The sequence below is a fragment of the Pygocentrus nattereri genome, chromosome 9 (assembly GCF_015220715.1).
Source record: "Pygocentrus nattereri isolate fPygNat1 chromosome 9, fPygNat1.pri, whole genome shotgun sequence".
Taxonomy (NCBI): Eukaryota; Metazoa; Chordata; class Actinopteri; order Characiformes; family Serrasalmidae; genus Pygocentrus; species Pygocentrus nattereri.
This window is the reverse complement of record NC_051219.1, coordinates 31898433-31913422: the sequence shown is the minus strand read 5'-3', so window position 1 is coordinate 31913422 and position 14990 is coordinate 31898433. Positions and strand designations below refer to the sequence as shown.

At 37.0% G+C, this 14990-nt stretch overlaps 1 protein-coding gene across 2 annotated transcripts in view; it reads right to left on the bottom strand.

Moving 5' to 3' along the window:
* Nucleotides 1-1953: 1953 nt before the first annotated feature.
* Nucleotides 1954-14990, bottom strand: part of lmbr1l (limb development membrane protein 1-like) — a 28913-nt gene continuing 15876 nt past the window's right edge. Inside the window, exons 3-17 of one of the 2 annotated variants that reach the window (XM_017707819.2) lie at nt 14612-14645; nt 14236-14375; nt 12781-12884; nt 12533-12656; nt 11516-11584; nt 11293-11357; nt 10968-11040; nt 9722-9805; nt 9550-9626; nt 9376-9453; nt 8747-8820; nt 7726-7816; nt 7559-7625; nt 6389-6550; nt 1954-4747 (exon numbers count right to left, since the gene is read on the bottom strand). In XM_017707819.2, the coding sequence (XP_017563308.1) occupies nt 4662-4747; nt 6389-6550; nt 7559-7625; nt 7726-7816; nt 8747-8820; nt 9376-9453; nt 9550-9626; nt 9722-9805; nt 10968-11040; nt 11293-11357; nt 11516-11584; nt 12533-12656; nt 12781-12884; nt 14236-14375; nt 14612-14645 (1328 nt within the window). In that variant the 3' untranslated portion in view covers nt 1954-4661. Of the gene's footprint in view, nt 4748-4772; nt 5682-6388; nt 6551-7558; nt 7626-7725; nt 7817-8746; nt 8821-9375; nt 9454-9549; nt 9627-9721; nt 9806-10967; nt 11041-11292; nt 11358-11515; nt 11585-12532; nt 12657-12780; nt 12885-14235; nt 14376-14611; nt 14646-14990 lie in introns of those variants that run through there. The other variant, XM_017707838.2, reaches the window with a different exon arrangement.

The window sequence follows — 14990 nt, the reverse complement described above, 5'->3', positions numbered from 1 at the left end:
GGCTCACACTTCAAACAGCCAACTGTCAGGAAAGCTAATCTGAGCCTTTTCCCCCCTTCATTCTTGTGTTTTGACAATAAAGATATCCTATCACATCCCATGAAAGTTGGCTGCCTCTTGCATTGTGTCTGATATGCTAAAATAATTCGGATTAGTCAAATGGTCTTGGCCCACCCTTTACACCAAGTGCAGGAAGAGAAATACAATGAATTTGTGACAAGGAATTCTGTCCCCCTTGTCACAATCTGATAACAGAATCAAGGATAGGCCTGTTAAATAGTTTCTATGCCATATGTTGAACTTTAATAGGAGGAAAAGCTTTATTGAAAAAGTTGCTTTTTTGAAATAAGACTTTGTTATACTTTGACATTACGTTTTGAAACATGTTTCAAGACATAACTGCGCAGCACATTTTGAATTCCTCATGGTTGTGATGTCAGAATCATGAATACATTTACATATGACTGCCTATTCAGCCCACAGCAATTTAGCTGCCCATTCGTGTTGAAGTGATGAGGAGTGTTGTTACTGCAGGCAGTCTGAATCGGAGCATTTGGAGTGGGAGATGTAGAAAAATGATTAAACGTTGTGCTGTTCCTGGCTGTCTAGCAGGAAATGGAGCACTGCAGCCTCCCAAAGGATCCTGACAAGTGAAAAAAGGAACTGAAGTTTTTTTTTTTTTTTCTTCAAATAACAATTTTAGTCTGAACTTGACAGTTTGCTCTGTGCGTCTCGGCATGGGCTGCTTTTTAAATGAGGCAAATGCAGGGCAGCCAATCAGAACAGATATCAGCCTCAAAGGTACTGTAACAAAAACAGCCTGCTCAATTGTAAGGGATTGAGAGAGGCTGGATAAATGTGATGTAAAAATGTGTCTTTGGTATATAAAAGTGCTCAAATTAAATTATGTGTCACAGCTTGAATTGATATGATTTGGCCCATCAGAAAGCTACCGTAACCCCACCCTTTTACCCAAGGACAGAAAGATACATTTTCATCTTTTTTCTTTAAAATAGCATTTTAGTACTAAAAATAAAAAAAACCTTTCAAAAACTCAACCAAGTCTTACCTAGCTTCTTTATTTGTATATTGTTCTGTCCTTTTGGCCCCATCATAAACATGGCACTTCGGTTGACCAAGACAAAATGTTTGCGCACCTCTGGTATAAGCAAACTTATGAGGAGAAATAAAAGAAAAATGTAGAATATGGATTATTTAAAAGCTGTTCACGAGTAGCTTTGATAAGAAGTTTTAATGGTAACAAAAAAAAAAAAACTTACATGTGATGTAGCATCTTTTGTAATCATGAAAACGGGAAAACATGTAAGCTGGCTGAGACACACTGATGTTGAGTCTGTCGTTGTATTCTAGGCGGTTATTACTGTAGCCTATATCTGTACAGAGGAAACGTACCAGAAAAAAAGACCCTACAAAATCAAAACTAGACTCAATTATCAGATCCAACAAAAGAAAACAAAGAACAATTAAGGGGACTTCTTTTCTTTCTGTTCAGAGAACAAAAAGAAAGAAAAGGAAATGAACACAAGGCAAGAAAAAGGTCAGAGAGGTGGGGGTGAAGAAGAGAGTGATTGGAGCTCTGCTGATGATGATGTAGGGGTTTCATCTGTCAGGGGCATCCGTGTGGGGAAAGCGGAGGCTGGGTCAGTGGTGGCGCCCTCCCGCAGGCCTGCTGACAGACCAGGAGCAAAATAACGGCCCTGATTAAAGCTGCTGTGCTCAGGGCGGAGGGCCAGCTGTATGGAAACACAAGAACATCAACACCAAACAAAACGAAGACACAATCAGAGCAATGACAAAACTGTCAGTGTGACAGGAATTAGAACCTCTGCATAACATTTCTGGGAAGATGTATTAATTGCTTCAATTGTTGCCTTTTAAATGCATTCAAGTAACTGTAACAGTCTTCCTACACACAGCACAAAAGAGGCAGTGTTTAGAAAAGCAGACAGAAATACATTTATTGTTCTTTTTGTCTCAATTCTTACTCATGTTATTCCAAACTACATTATAAGACAATGTAAACAGTGTACAATTGGGTTTACTAACATTTACAAAATCTTTTAAAAAAACTCAAATGCCAAAAAATTTTTTTTTTTTTTTTAAATATAAGACATTCACCCTGGTTACTGCTTCTTACATTCCTTCAGCTTTGTGTTTTGCCTTTAAGAGGGAAAAAGGGAAAAAAAAACCCTAAATCAAGGATCGTTCACATAATTGGATAGAGACAGAATCTTACCATTTCCAAAGCTCGTAATCCCTAATTAACATGACTCAAAAGTCCGTTCTCTCTCACAACAAAAACATGCAATACAAATGCCTAGTCTAGAAAACATGACCCCATTCCTAATAAGCCCCTGTGATCTGAAGAGACCAAAAATGCCTTACGAGGAGAAATCAAGAACAAATTAATATAACGGAACCACGAGTATGAGGAATAATGTGATTAGGATACACTGTCCCCTTCTGGCCATTACACAAAGAACATTTGTTTAAAACATGCTGATACAGCAAATGAAGTAAAAAGTGAATGGACATAAATACTTTTTAAAAATGAAAAGTATTAAATAGACACATTTGGTAAATCTAGAGCAGAGAAAGTGGCGTCTGCCCCTTTATATATCTAAAAACATTTTCATGCATTCTCTGTAAACCTCACTAGATGCCACATCCCATAAAAGAGGTCATCTGAATGCATCTAGAAGAGGCAGCCATGTTACATAATTTGGTGACATTTTACTGAAAGGGTGCATTTGTAAGGCTACATGACATCTGCATAAACCTTAATAAGCCTTAATCACAACTGAGAAATCTATATAAACATTCATAAAAACAAGAGTCTGTCGGCTGACATAAAGGCTGCTTTGTCAGTTTTGTTCATTTCACCTCAACTGACGCTTGTTGGAATGAGCCTTTATAAAAGTCTGTATAGGTTTCTATCAGTTGACAAGATAAGCTTATGTATTTAGTGTCATGAAAGTTTCCATTCAGTAAAGTATTACCCATTATTTTATATCCAACACATTATACAGTATAATATTGCACTTGAACTGCAGTTGAATCTTAAAAATACAGTAAATAAAAATTGATTAGCCATAACACTAAAAAAACAAAAACCCATCTTGTTTTTACACTCACTGTCCGTTTTATCAAATCCACTTACCATATAGCAGCACATTGTAGTTCTGCAGTTACATACTGTAGTCCATTTGTTGCTCTACATATTTTGTTTACCCACAGGACCACCACAGAGCCAGTATTTGGGTAGTGGATCATTCCAATACAATCACCAATACATTCCAATACATGTGATCCAGCCATTCAGTGACTTGGGAAGAGGTTAATCAGATGGAGCAGGTGTGGCAAGGTGTGCTTGGAACTAGGCTCTGCAGGAAGGTAGCTCTCCATTACCAGGATTTGAAACCAGTCTAGTTCAGTGGTCACAGGATGCTCTCAGTTCAGCAGTAACACCAAGGTGTTGAAAAACTCCAGCAGTGCTGTGTCTAATCCTCTCATACCAGCGCAACACACACTAACACACAATCACCTGAGTCAGTGTCACTGCAGTGCTGAGAATCACCCACCACTCAAATAAAACCTGTTCTGTGGTGGTCCTGTGGGGGTTCTGACCTTTGAAAAGCAGCGACAAGGGGGCTAACACAGTAAGCAGAGAAGCAGATGGAATACAGTCTAAAGCTAACTGTAGAACTGCAAAGTGCACCTGTACGGTAAGTGGAACTGATCATGGGTGTAGAAACTAAAAAGGTGGTTTTAATGTTGTGGCCAAAATGAGAGAAAAAAAATAATAATATATGTGTATTTATTCACAGTTATCTTGGTCCTTTAAAAAAATAAAAAATAAAAAATAAAAAATTATTTCCTCAAGTTATGGTACGCACAATACAGGCCTCCAATATTTCACTTTCAGAATGCTGAGAAAATAAATTTTACCAGTTTAACCAGTTGATTGTCATTTGATTGACAGAATCCTGTCATGCCGTACCCTTTGGCTTTTCTCCCTCATCAGACTGGACTTCCTGTGACTGCTTTCCTCCAGAACAGTAGTTAGGACCCACTGAGAAACAGCAATGGGACTTCGGTGGTCAAAGTCTAAAAATAGTGGTGCACGAGGGGAAAGGGCTGGGGGTTCAGCGGTACAGAATTGAACTCCCTCAGTCCACGAACAGGAAAAGGAAAACACAGTCAAGTTTTATTATGTCATCCTCTGAAATAGCTTTAGTGGATGGATTTGCATCAGAGTCCCACCTCTGAAGCCACTGTGCATTTTTCATTAAGGCATTAGCTCAGAGTGAGTGAACACACAACCTTCAGAGAAACTGAAGATTGCTTCAATCCCTTTGTATATGAACTTGTTTGAGGAACCCAGTATTACCGCATGCAGCATTCCCACAGAACTGCAGTCCACGAAGAAAAACACATGAGGCTCCTTAGATGGTCATTCCTGACGAAACTCTACCAGAATGCAAGCACCACAGATCCTCACCATCAGCCTTCTGGTGATCTGCTCACTCATTAGCTGACTGACTGAACAGAGCATGCCTCTGGTCCAACAGGAGACAGACATAGAGCTTTCACCAGAGAGGACGAAGGCTAATAATGTGCTTGAAAAAGGTCAACTGCCATCACTGGATTTTCGACAGTCCGCTTGCCAGTAAAAGCCTGAAGGGTATTGCAGATCGGTTCACGGTGAAAGGCAGCCGATGGAGACCTATAGAAGGCAAAGAGTGAGGGAGAGCATGTTCAACTGCCATCTTGGACATAGAAAAGAAAAACAGAGAACTATTTTTTAGGGATCACTGATTAGTTTGCATGATAATAATACATACGTTTAATTCTCCTACTGATCTCTCTTACAGCTAAAAAGGCAAAAAGTGATATCCTGGCAAGTGAAAACATCCAAAATGCAGTGAATATGTAATTAAATACAATTACTTTACTAATTTCTAGATGTTTAAAATTTTTGCATCTTATCTTAAGTAATATTTTATTTAAAGTAACTCTTATTCTTTTGCCAACCGAATAGCACAATTTAGCTACATAAAAGACTTAAGGGCCCATTTCATATCACATCCACATATATGGAATTTCAGTGGCAAAAACAACATAAAAATGTATTCAAAGTATTCAATCTAATATAAAAAACCCCCCATTATATTTACATACATCTGCCTATTCAGCTGACAGCTGTTTAGCACAGCTAATACACAGTGTTATTATGAGGAATGTTTTAAACTGTACTGCTTTGGAATAAAGAGATAAAAAAGAGCAGCCAATCAGAACATATAGGTCATTTACATATATTAGAAAGGCTATAATGAAAAACAACTTGATATAATTGATAATCTTGATTTTGGCTGCCAATGTTATTAAAAAAAAAAACAAAGAAACACACAAATCAATCAAACAACAGAACTTCCAGGGAAATAAACGGAAAAAACTCACTGCAAGATACCATCTGAGCAATGTTGGTGTGTGTGTATGCACATGTATGTGTGTGTTGTTCAGTGTTGTTTGTGTAGGGTGGAGGGGAGAGGGTGTGTGTGCCGTAGAAGGGGCCTGTCTGCTCAGTCTTCAGGCCCCAGAGGGATTCTACTCCCCTTCTGTCCCCTTTCGCTTTCCTGAGAGAATTGTGCTCTTTGTATCTGAGGAAAGAGACCAGCCCATAGAGAAACACTGCCTGCTCTGGGAACACCTAACCCAAAACACTGGCACCTCCAGTGCAACATGCCCCTTTTCACAGAGCTGTCAGAACAGCACAAAGGCATAATCCCACTGTGGATACTGATATCAATCCTTTTCACACTTTGTTGAGCTACATTCTTAAAAATAAGTGTTCCTCAATAGTTCTTGGCCCAGTTCAAAGAAAGTCTAAAGAAATAGAATCTAGAATCTTACAGTAAATTTCTTTAAACTTCAGACTGCATATATATGCAACTGAAATATCAACATATTTATAGACATGCTTACTTGTTTTGGGCAAATTCGTATTCATATTTCTTAATTTATTTCAAGAAATACTTCTGCTTTTTCAATTCTTAAAACAAAATTATCCACCAAATTAATAAGACCCTCACTACTAATAAATCGACTATACTGAAAAAAGTTCTAAAATAGTTTCTCCATGAATCACTCATTGAAAGTTTCTTTGTGGAGTCAAAAGCAGTTATTCTATGGCATCACTCCCAAGAACTCTTTGGGTACCTTCACTTTTAAGCATACTATTGAGGCCGAAACCTATTCTAGTATTCCAACGTGTGACAAATTTCAGTACAATGGAAATTGAGAGGAACAGCTACTTAACTGCATGCAGCTATTAGACATGACCTGAAAACAGAGTTGTTAAACTGACCGAAGGCACGGATGAGCTCCCTCTGCACAGCCCAGGTAACTGTGTTGATGAGGCAGGCGGAGGTGAGACCAGCAAAGAGCATGTTGTACAGGAAAACTATGTGGAAATTTCCCAGCCAGTTATAGCGTCCAAAGTCCCCAAGAAGATCAAACCTTGTGATTCCTTAATACAACCAAAGGAGAGAAAAAAAACCAAAAACAATGATTTTTCAGTGAAAGGACCAAAAACGAACAACTGATTCACACATATCTCCACTTTTTGTAATTATAAAATCAAACTTGGTCATTCTATCATTTGATGGCCTTTGGTGTCCCAAGACTTTGAAGCCATGAAAATGACCTCAAAATAAGTATACACCACAGAAAGTAGACACCCGCTTATACCCTGTTCTGTACCTAAACTATCCAGTAAAAGTGATGATGGTTCCTCTTTGTTAATTTTTTTTAATGATTTTTAGTGACACTGTGCAGTGAATTCACAGATGCTAAATGAAAAAAAAAAATATTGATGCTTGTCTTTCAGTTTAAACTTTGCAAATTATATTTAAAATACATAAATATATATTTTGTTTAGATGATAAATCTCATCTCATGGCTTTGTCTGTGGTGTTAAAGAAAGTAAATGTCATATAAAAAGGAGTTTTTGAGTTACTTTTACATGGATACCTTAAAAGAAGAAAGACTATCTGTTTCTGATGAATTTACCAAGATATTGACAGCTTCATGTGTTGCAAAAAGTTTGTTTCATGGTGATTACTCATGAAATAAGCGATTTTAAAATTGAAATGATGAATGTCATTTTTTTCCTACTCATAACGTGACTTTGAAAATAAAACTGCAGCATAACTCATGCTGTTTAAAATAGCAGATTGTTTTACACTTGAATTACATATCAATATTTGTACACAGTTTGTGACCATGATGGGAGAATTTCCCAGTTACTATAGTTTTAACTTGCCCTCAGGCAGATAAGCTATCATTTTCATTCCCTCAACTTTACTCCTCATTGCAGCCCAAGCCACACTGAAATACTTCTGAAATGTTTATGCTGAACTACACTGCTAATTGCAGTGCCCTCTTGTGGACAAAAGTGGAACACAAACAATACATACAGACTTCACATAGAATTCAGCACAAAGAGACAAAGGACACTGATTTTATATAAGCTCACCCAAAGTGCGGGAGAAGACAGGCAGAGCAGAGCTGAGCACCAGAAGAGATACGCAATTCACTATGATCTGTGGAAACACACACACACAGTGTGAGAATGTGCATATGATAATGAATGTGGTAGGGCGTCTGTACCTGGGTGAAAGTGAGCATGTGAACTCTCTGTACCTGTGTGAGGGTGGTGTCTTGCGTGCGAGGCAGCAGGCTGCAAAATAAAGGTGAACTGTAGAAACCCACCACTGAGGAAACCATCAAATACCTGACACGCCATATTAAGGTCTCCAACACAGTACAAAAGAACTGATCTTCTAATAAGGCATAAGCTAAAGATGAAATAATTAACATCATAAAAATAAGGCCTCAAATGTCACAAGAGCTTTATTAAATCTGATTTAACTTTTTTTATACTGATAGCCCTTTTTGAATGTGAGAACATATGGGCCAAGAAACACATTCGAAAAGCTTCAGTCATAAAAAGGATTGGTGACATTAATTTTTCAAAATTGTCTATTTTTACAAAACACTAATATATAGTTGTATGCAAAAGTTGGAGTACTCCTTGCATTACTCGTTTTCTAAGTAAAAATAAGTGAACACAGCTTTTACAGTGAACACAAACTATGATTTTATTTTGTAAATTTTAGTGCACTTATTGCTCCAGTTTTTTCTAGTTTACTGTACTAGAAAAAACATAAAACCTAAAATAACTTTTGCACTGACTACATACACTACAGGGTGGGCCATTTATATGGATAGACCCAAATAAAATGGGAATGGTTGGTGATATTAACTTCCTGTTTGTGGCACATTAGTTTATGTGGAAAAATAAACAAAAAATAAAAATAAACAAAATACAAAATCTGACCAGGAATTACATACGGCAGGATTATATTTGGTCTATATTTGGAAAAATAATGGCACTATATAGTCCAGTGCAAAGTGATGTTCGATACAGCATGTTTAACTTGAATATCTTTGGAAAAGAAAAAAAAAAAAAAAAAAAAAAAAAAAAAATCACCCTCCGCTGTGCAAAAAATTATTTGCAGCTGCTTCATTCAAGTGACTGCTGTATGTGAGCAGTGTGTATGAGTTGATGGTTGTTTTTGATTCTAAATCACTCGACCCTGATGATAAATCAGTGATTTACTTTGCAGCATATGACCTAAATGAACAATTGTGAGAAGGATACAGGATAAGGACCACTTGCACTGCAGCCCCTAGGGAGCCAAACATTGAGAAGGATGCTAGTCCCAGATGGGGGTCCTGTGATTAAGAGGAAGAAAAAAACAAAAAAGAACTAGTTAGTGGTTGAGAAACTGTTCACTTAAAAACTGTATGTTATGTAGAATGTAAATATCTGATAAAAATGCTTAAATGCTTTGGAAGATATGCCATCACCATATGGCAAAGTTTATAGTTTTGCACCATTAAATTGTTAACAAAAAAAAAAAAAAAAAAGGTGATCTGATGTGAAATGCTGACATGTGACACATTCATAGCAGAGATCACTGCAAGGCAAAATTAATCCTCAACGAAAACTTTTCTTTTGCCACTATTGTACTATTATCAACATAGACATGTTGGTTTATTGGTGATTCTGGACAGTAAATAATTTGTCTTGTGTTTTCAGGTGTTGTGACACCTGGTTTCACACACTGTTTCAAAACATCTGTGCAATTAATCATTTCACATCAAACCACGTCAAATGATTTTGTCTCAACCATTGAATTTTGCTAAAATTGTAATAATTTTGTGGAATTTCCATAGCATATCACTTTTATGGTTGCACAATGTTCATCTTTCCCCCAAAAATCTCACCTCCATTCCTCTGGGCATAGCAGACTCATCAATAAGCAGCTCCAGTACGTGAAAACACACCATCAGCACACACACCACCTGAGCAGAAATACCAAGAATCACACCAGAATAGTGTGAGAATCACACCTGAACAGTGAAAGAACAATATCAATGGCATAAAAGACTCCTCTATACCGTTAAAGCCAAGAGTAGTAGCATGGCCAGTGGGTAGCCCAGGTTACGTTGCCATGGTGATGCTTTCTTCCGTGTCTCTGCAGAAGAGAAAGGGTGAGGGACGACAGTGAGTAAGGTACAGTTGGCATTTGATGTGAAATAACAGTTGTACTTGAGAGGAGAGCATTCTCACCCAGAGCCATGCGCTTAGACTGCACACTCACAAACTGCCTCTTCATCGCCTCCATATTCAGGCTCAGCCAGCAGGAGGTGTTACCTGAGAGACAGACAGAGGATAAACACGTTTTGAATAAACAATTTTTGAATACCACAAACTAGAAAATATACTTGATTATGAAAAAAACAGCATGAAAACAGATGACTTAGAGACACTGTGGTCGAAACAAAACGTATTCATCGCTACAGCTTTACTGCTGTAAACATGTCTGCACCCACCAGAGTTTTTCTAGTTTAAAGACCAGAAGAACCCTCCTCTGATGACTTATCTTGAAGGTGGGAGGAACTCAGAAATTACTTATCAGGTAAACAGGTCAATAAGCTAAAAGCCAAATTTAGCGAGTAGCTACCTTTGTATCTAGGTACTTGACTTCAGTCTGGCCTGTCTTCTCTTGCAGAAAAAGGTAAAACACTTTATATTGCACCACTTTGTGCTGAATTAAGCCAAAAATCACTGCACTCTTTATGATTTGTTTGACCACCAAAGTCAGATTTACTCTAAGCTAGCTTTCTTTTATTTATTATTCAATAGCTCAGTTCTTTGGGTATCAGGATTGATTGACACTACAGGAATTCCCCATACTGTGTGATGTAATGTATTTGCATAATGCATGGTGGGTACTGCAGTGAGAAAATATCAAATAATGAACAAAAACATGACAACATGAATTCTGCCAAACTGTTAAGGCTGAGTGATACAATGCCACACAATACTGTATAACATATTAAACTCTAGTTTTACACCAGAATGCCTCTAACATTCATTTACTGCATGCTGCTAGGTGATCTCTATCTGAATGACTTGAATACCACAGTTCTACTTTTACATAAGGCATATACGATTCAACATCCAATCACTTAACATACAGAATGATGTGTCAGTCGCACAACTTAAACATTTTAAATGTTTCCAGATACAGCTCCATTCAGATGTAACCACTTCACTAAACATGAGCATTATCAGATACTTCTGTCTCAACATTCTGTACAGATCAAAGTCAAAAACTTATTTAAAACAATAATTCTACAACGCTAGAATTTTTTCTTAGAAACATCACATTTTTTAAGCACCTACTTGAGTAAAGAAATACCAAGATGCTTTTAGATAACCACATATGTGAAAAACAATGCCCATCAGCAATGAGTACTGTGATATGAAGATTAGAGTTTTAGAAGCCCTACGTCACCCGTACAACACTCACTGTTGATCTTCCTGGAGAGAGAGGCCTCCTCGAACAAAGCGCAGTTCATCGTCTCTTCCACATTCTCCAACAGCTGAGCGCAGACAAAAAAGACCAACTTTGTCAGTGCACACTGAGCTTACTTAGATAATACTGCACTCTAAAGAGTTAAACGTATATGATAAAGATTTATGGAAATATAAATATATACCCCCAAGACTCTGTTTATTATGTTGCCTACTATCTGACAGTTTATCAGCATGCACATAACAGCTGAAATAGTTGACCACAGCTCAATATTTCCCAACAGATTTCAAAAGCTACTTAGTACACTTCACATGCTTACCCGTGGTTTAACCAATAAGCTTCCAGTGACGCTAAACATGCGTGACATTCCAAAGGGCGTACACACTGTTGAGCCAGAAAAGGAAAGGAAATGATGCAACACAAAAACCTCACAAAGCATGAACTACAATTAAACTCGAACCAAATAAACCACAACTACTAACGTTCACCATGTATTCAAAAAGCATCCTCACAAGACCTTTAAGTATCAGAGATGTACTTACACAGTAGCAGCAGCACTCCAAACAGAGAGATGCAAGAGTAGAGATAGGGCAGGTAGTACTCCCACAGGTCTGAAAGACAGCAAGTAAACAAGAGAGCGAAGAGAACAGCTTAAACCACAAAGGCTTTGACTGAACAGACGCAGAGTATTTATACAATTAATGTTTGTCAATATCCAGTAAACAGTCCTGTGCAAAATTTGGAGAAAATAGAGAAGGCAGTAAGCACTTATTTGTTAAGGCACTAAGCATTTATCAATTAAACAAATAAATATACAAATAAACAAACACACTGTGTGTTAGCTTAGTTGTTTCCAAAGCTCTCTACCATCTAGTTCTTAGTTTCTCTAATCAATCCTTCATTAAATTAAATCAGACTGAATTTCACATATCCATACAGTGGGTAGAGAGTGAAGTCAGGAACCAAACCTGTGGACCAGGAACCAAACTAACTTTTATAAAAAAATTTTAAAAAATGTGTTTTACTGCATTAACAATTACATGTATTTATTCTAGCGCTACATAATGTTTCTACAGACAATATATTTAATTCCGAGATGAATAGTTTAAAACAATTTTCATGGCTGCCTAAAACTTTTGTACACCACTGTACATTTATCTCTTTGGTGAAAAATACAAAGAGATAAATCACTTATTATTTACACACACTAGATCAATCCTTCATTGTTTTTGAGCCCTACCTGCTGTCTGTGCAGTCAATTACCTAGATTTCCTTGTGCTTAGAACAGAAAAGAAATCCACTACAGCTGCACATTGCCTTCTTTTATAAGTGTGTACTGAGTAATGAGTTTTCTGTTCTTTTCTGAAGTATGGGGTAATGAAGTAATGAAATGATTGTTCATTGACTGATACTACAGTCACAGCAGATACAGAACTTTACTGATCTGTTCAGTATCTAAATGCATTTCCTTCAGAAAGAATATTTCAAAAAAGTAAGTCTATGGTGAAATGTGCCCAAAAAAAAAAAAAAAAAAAGGAGGGAGATTTGATTTCACCCACCATAGAGACTCTCCCTGGCTGTGTTGTCATGGAGGAGTGCTGATGCCACCCACACAATGCCAAGCACCAGCAGAGTGAGGAGAAGCAGCATCACTGCAGTCTCATAAACTCGGGCCATGACACCCTGTAACAGGAGCACAGAGGCACGTGGGTATTAACATGCGTACACAGACTGACAAATGGAGTATTCACAATACAGGAGATAAAAAGAATGAAAAAAAGAAAAAAAAAAACACAAAAATGATTACCTTTTTAGACCCTGTAAAGCCTTCTGATTCAGTAAAGAAGTAGGCAAAAGGCATAAGAAAGACCAGGGAGAGGTTGGAGAACAGGAAGACCAAGTTCCATAGGCCTGAATGGCAAACGACAGATACACAAACAATCAATCAATCAGTCAAGTATTAAAGCTGCAACAGTAACATAACATTTCAGGAACACAGTTGTAGGTATTAAAAATACCACTAGAGGGCAAAACTCAGTCATAATGCAACTCAAACTAAATGTATTGCTTTGTTCTGTTATGGCACTTGACTTAACAGATGTTAATGCTGTGTCTTTGTAGTTCATGTTGTTTTTCTGCATTATGTAAAACCTATTACATAAATCATTATGTAAAAAAAGAAAGTTTTGGCCCATATCCCATTATACATCATCATAAAGGGATGTGTCCTACATTATTGCAGGCTTATTAAAACAACTTGTGTTGCCTTGGAAACACTGCCAGAACTTTAGTTTTTGTTGCATTCTGCATGTGCATTGAGGCAGTGTTCACTGAACCACAGTGGGGTAATGCAGAGATCATTTAACACTCTCTGAATTCCTTACATAACACTCAAGTAGTACTATGTTACTAACACCTTGGTCATGGCAGTTAGAGCCGGTGCTAATGCACGTCAGTCATGGTCATGTGATATGAGCAGACTTCTGGCCTTATGTTAAAAACAAGTCCATGTTATTACGTCTGTCACAATCAATTACATGAGAGAACTTAATTTGAAGAAAAAAAATTCTGATGGATTATTGATGATTAATTGGCACGTTGCCTTAAAAAAATGCACGTTTAAGTTGTATCTTCCTGGCCTCCCTTACTCTAAGAAACCTAGTCTGTTTACACACCCATACACACACCATTTGTTATTGTTTAGTTAAAGTAATTTTTATTGGCTGACCTTTAAAAACTCTTACTTATTCAATTAATTGTTGTATATGTAACTGGGAAAGTGAGATGACCAAAAGGGGATATGGCCAAATAGGTGGAAAGGAATGGTGGGACATGGGTTCCAAATGTGTCAGGAAACTTGTGAAAATGCTTCTATTTTGTATTATATGTGAAAAATTTTCATTACAAATTACGCACAGAGTCAGAAGTAGAACTTCTGAAATATTTCCATATTTACATGGTATGACTCCTGTTAAATTTAATGATCGTGTGTATTTGCTAAAAATAATACATGAACCTAAAACTAGTGTGGAATCATACATTTCTCCTGCATTTTCCGATGTGTGTGTAATTTTATATATATATATATATATATATATATATATATATATATATATATATATATATATATATATATATATATATATATATATATATGTATATATGTGTGTGTGTGTATGTATGTATGTATGTATGTATAGCTGTTACAGTTGTATATGTAAATCCAATCAGAGGACACTTATGTTTGGTATAGTGCGCTTACCATGTATAAGAGAACCATTGAGCCACTGCACGTAGTAACTGTGTGGGAAAGTGAGCAGAACTTCATTTGACAGGATTGAGATTGGCAAGAGAAGTACTGCACACACGGCCACTGAGAGAGTAAACGTACACAGCCACAGCCTAGACAGCGCACACAAAAAAAAACAAACAAAAAAAACTGAGTGTCAGATGTACACATTGACATGAGTCCAGCTGTGAAAGGTGTTCAGTGCCACAGTGGAGGGTCAAAGGCCAAACCAGGCCAGATATTAACATTCAGAAAAAGCAGATAAACGCAGAGAGAAACATGCTTCAGTTTATTATTGAGACTTAAACACACAAGTTTAAACTTTCACATTCAACAGTTATTTACTTACGCAATTTTGTTGACTGTGGCATCTTCAATATCATCTAGAAAAACAGAGAGAGAAAAAACATTGAAGTCAATATCTATCTATCTATTCTTTTGTGTAGAGGTCAGAACATCATGACATGCAAACTAACCAATAGTCAAACAACATGTCTACACAATTATTATGTCCAATGTTATACTATGAAACGTACAGTATTACAAAGACTGTACCCCACATAGTGATACTTCTCTGCCTGTGTGTAAAGGCCCTTATGGTATAGCACAGAAGATAAATCAGTGACAGAATGACAAAGAGAAACAAGTGGCCTCAAAATAAAAGTCTGGCTCCAAGAACAAATAGTTCTAGTCTGAGATTGAAGTGCATACGTTGTAAATTATAAATG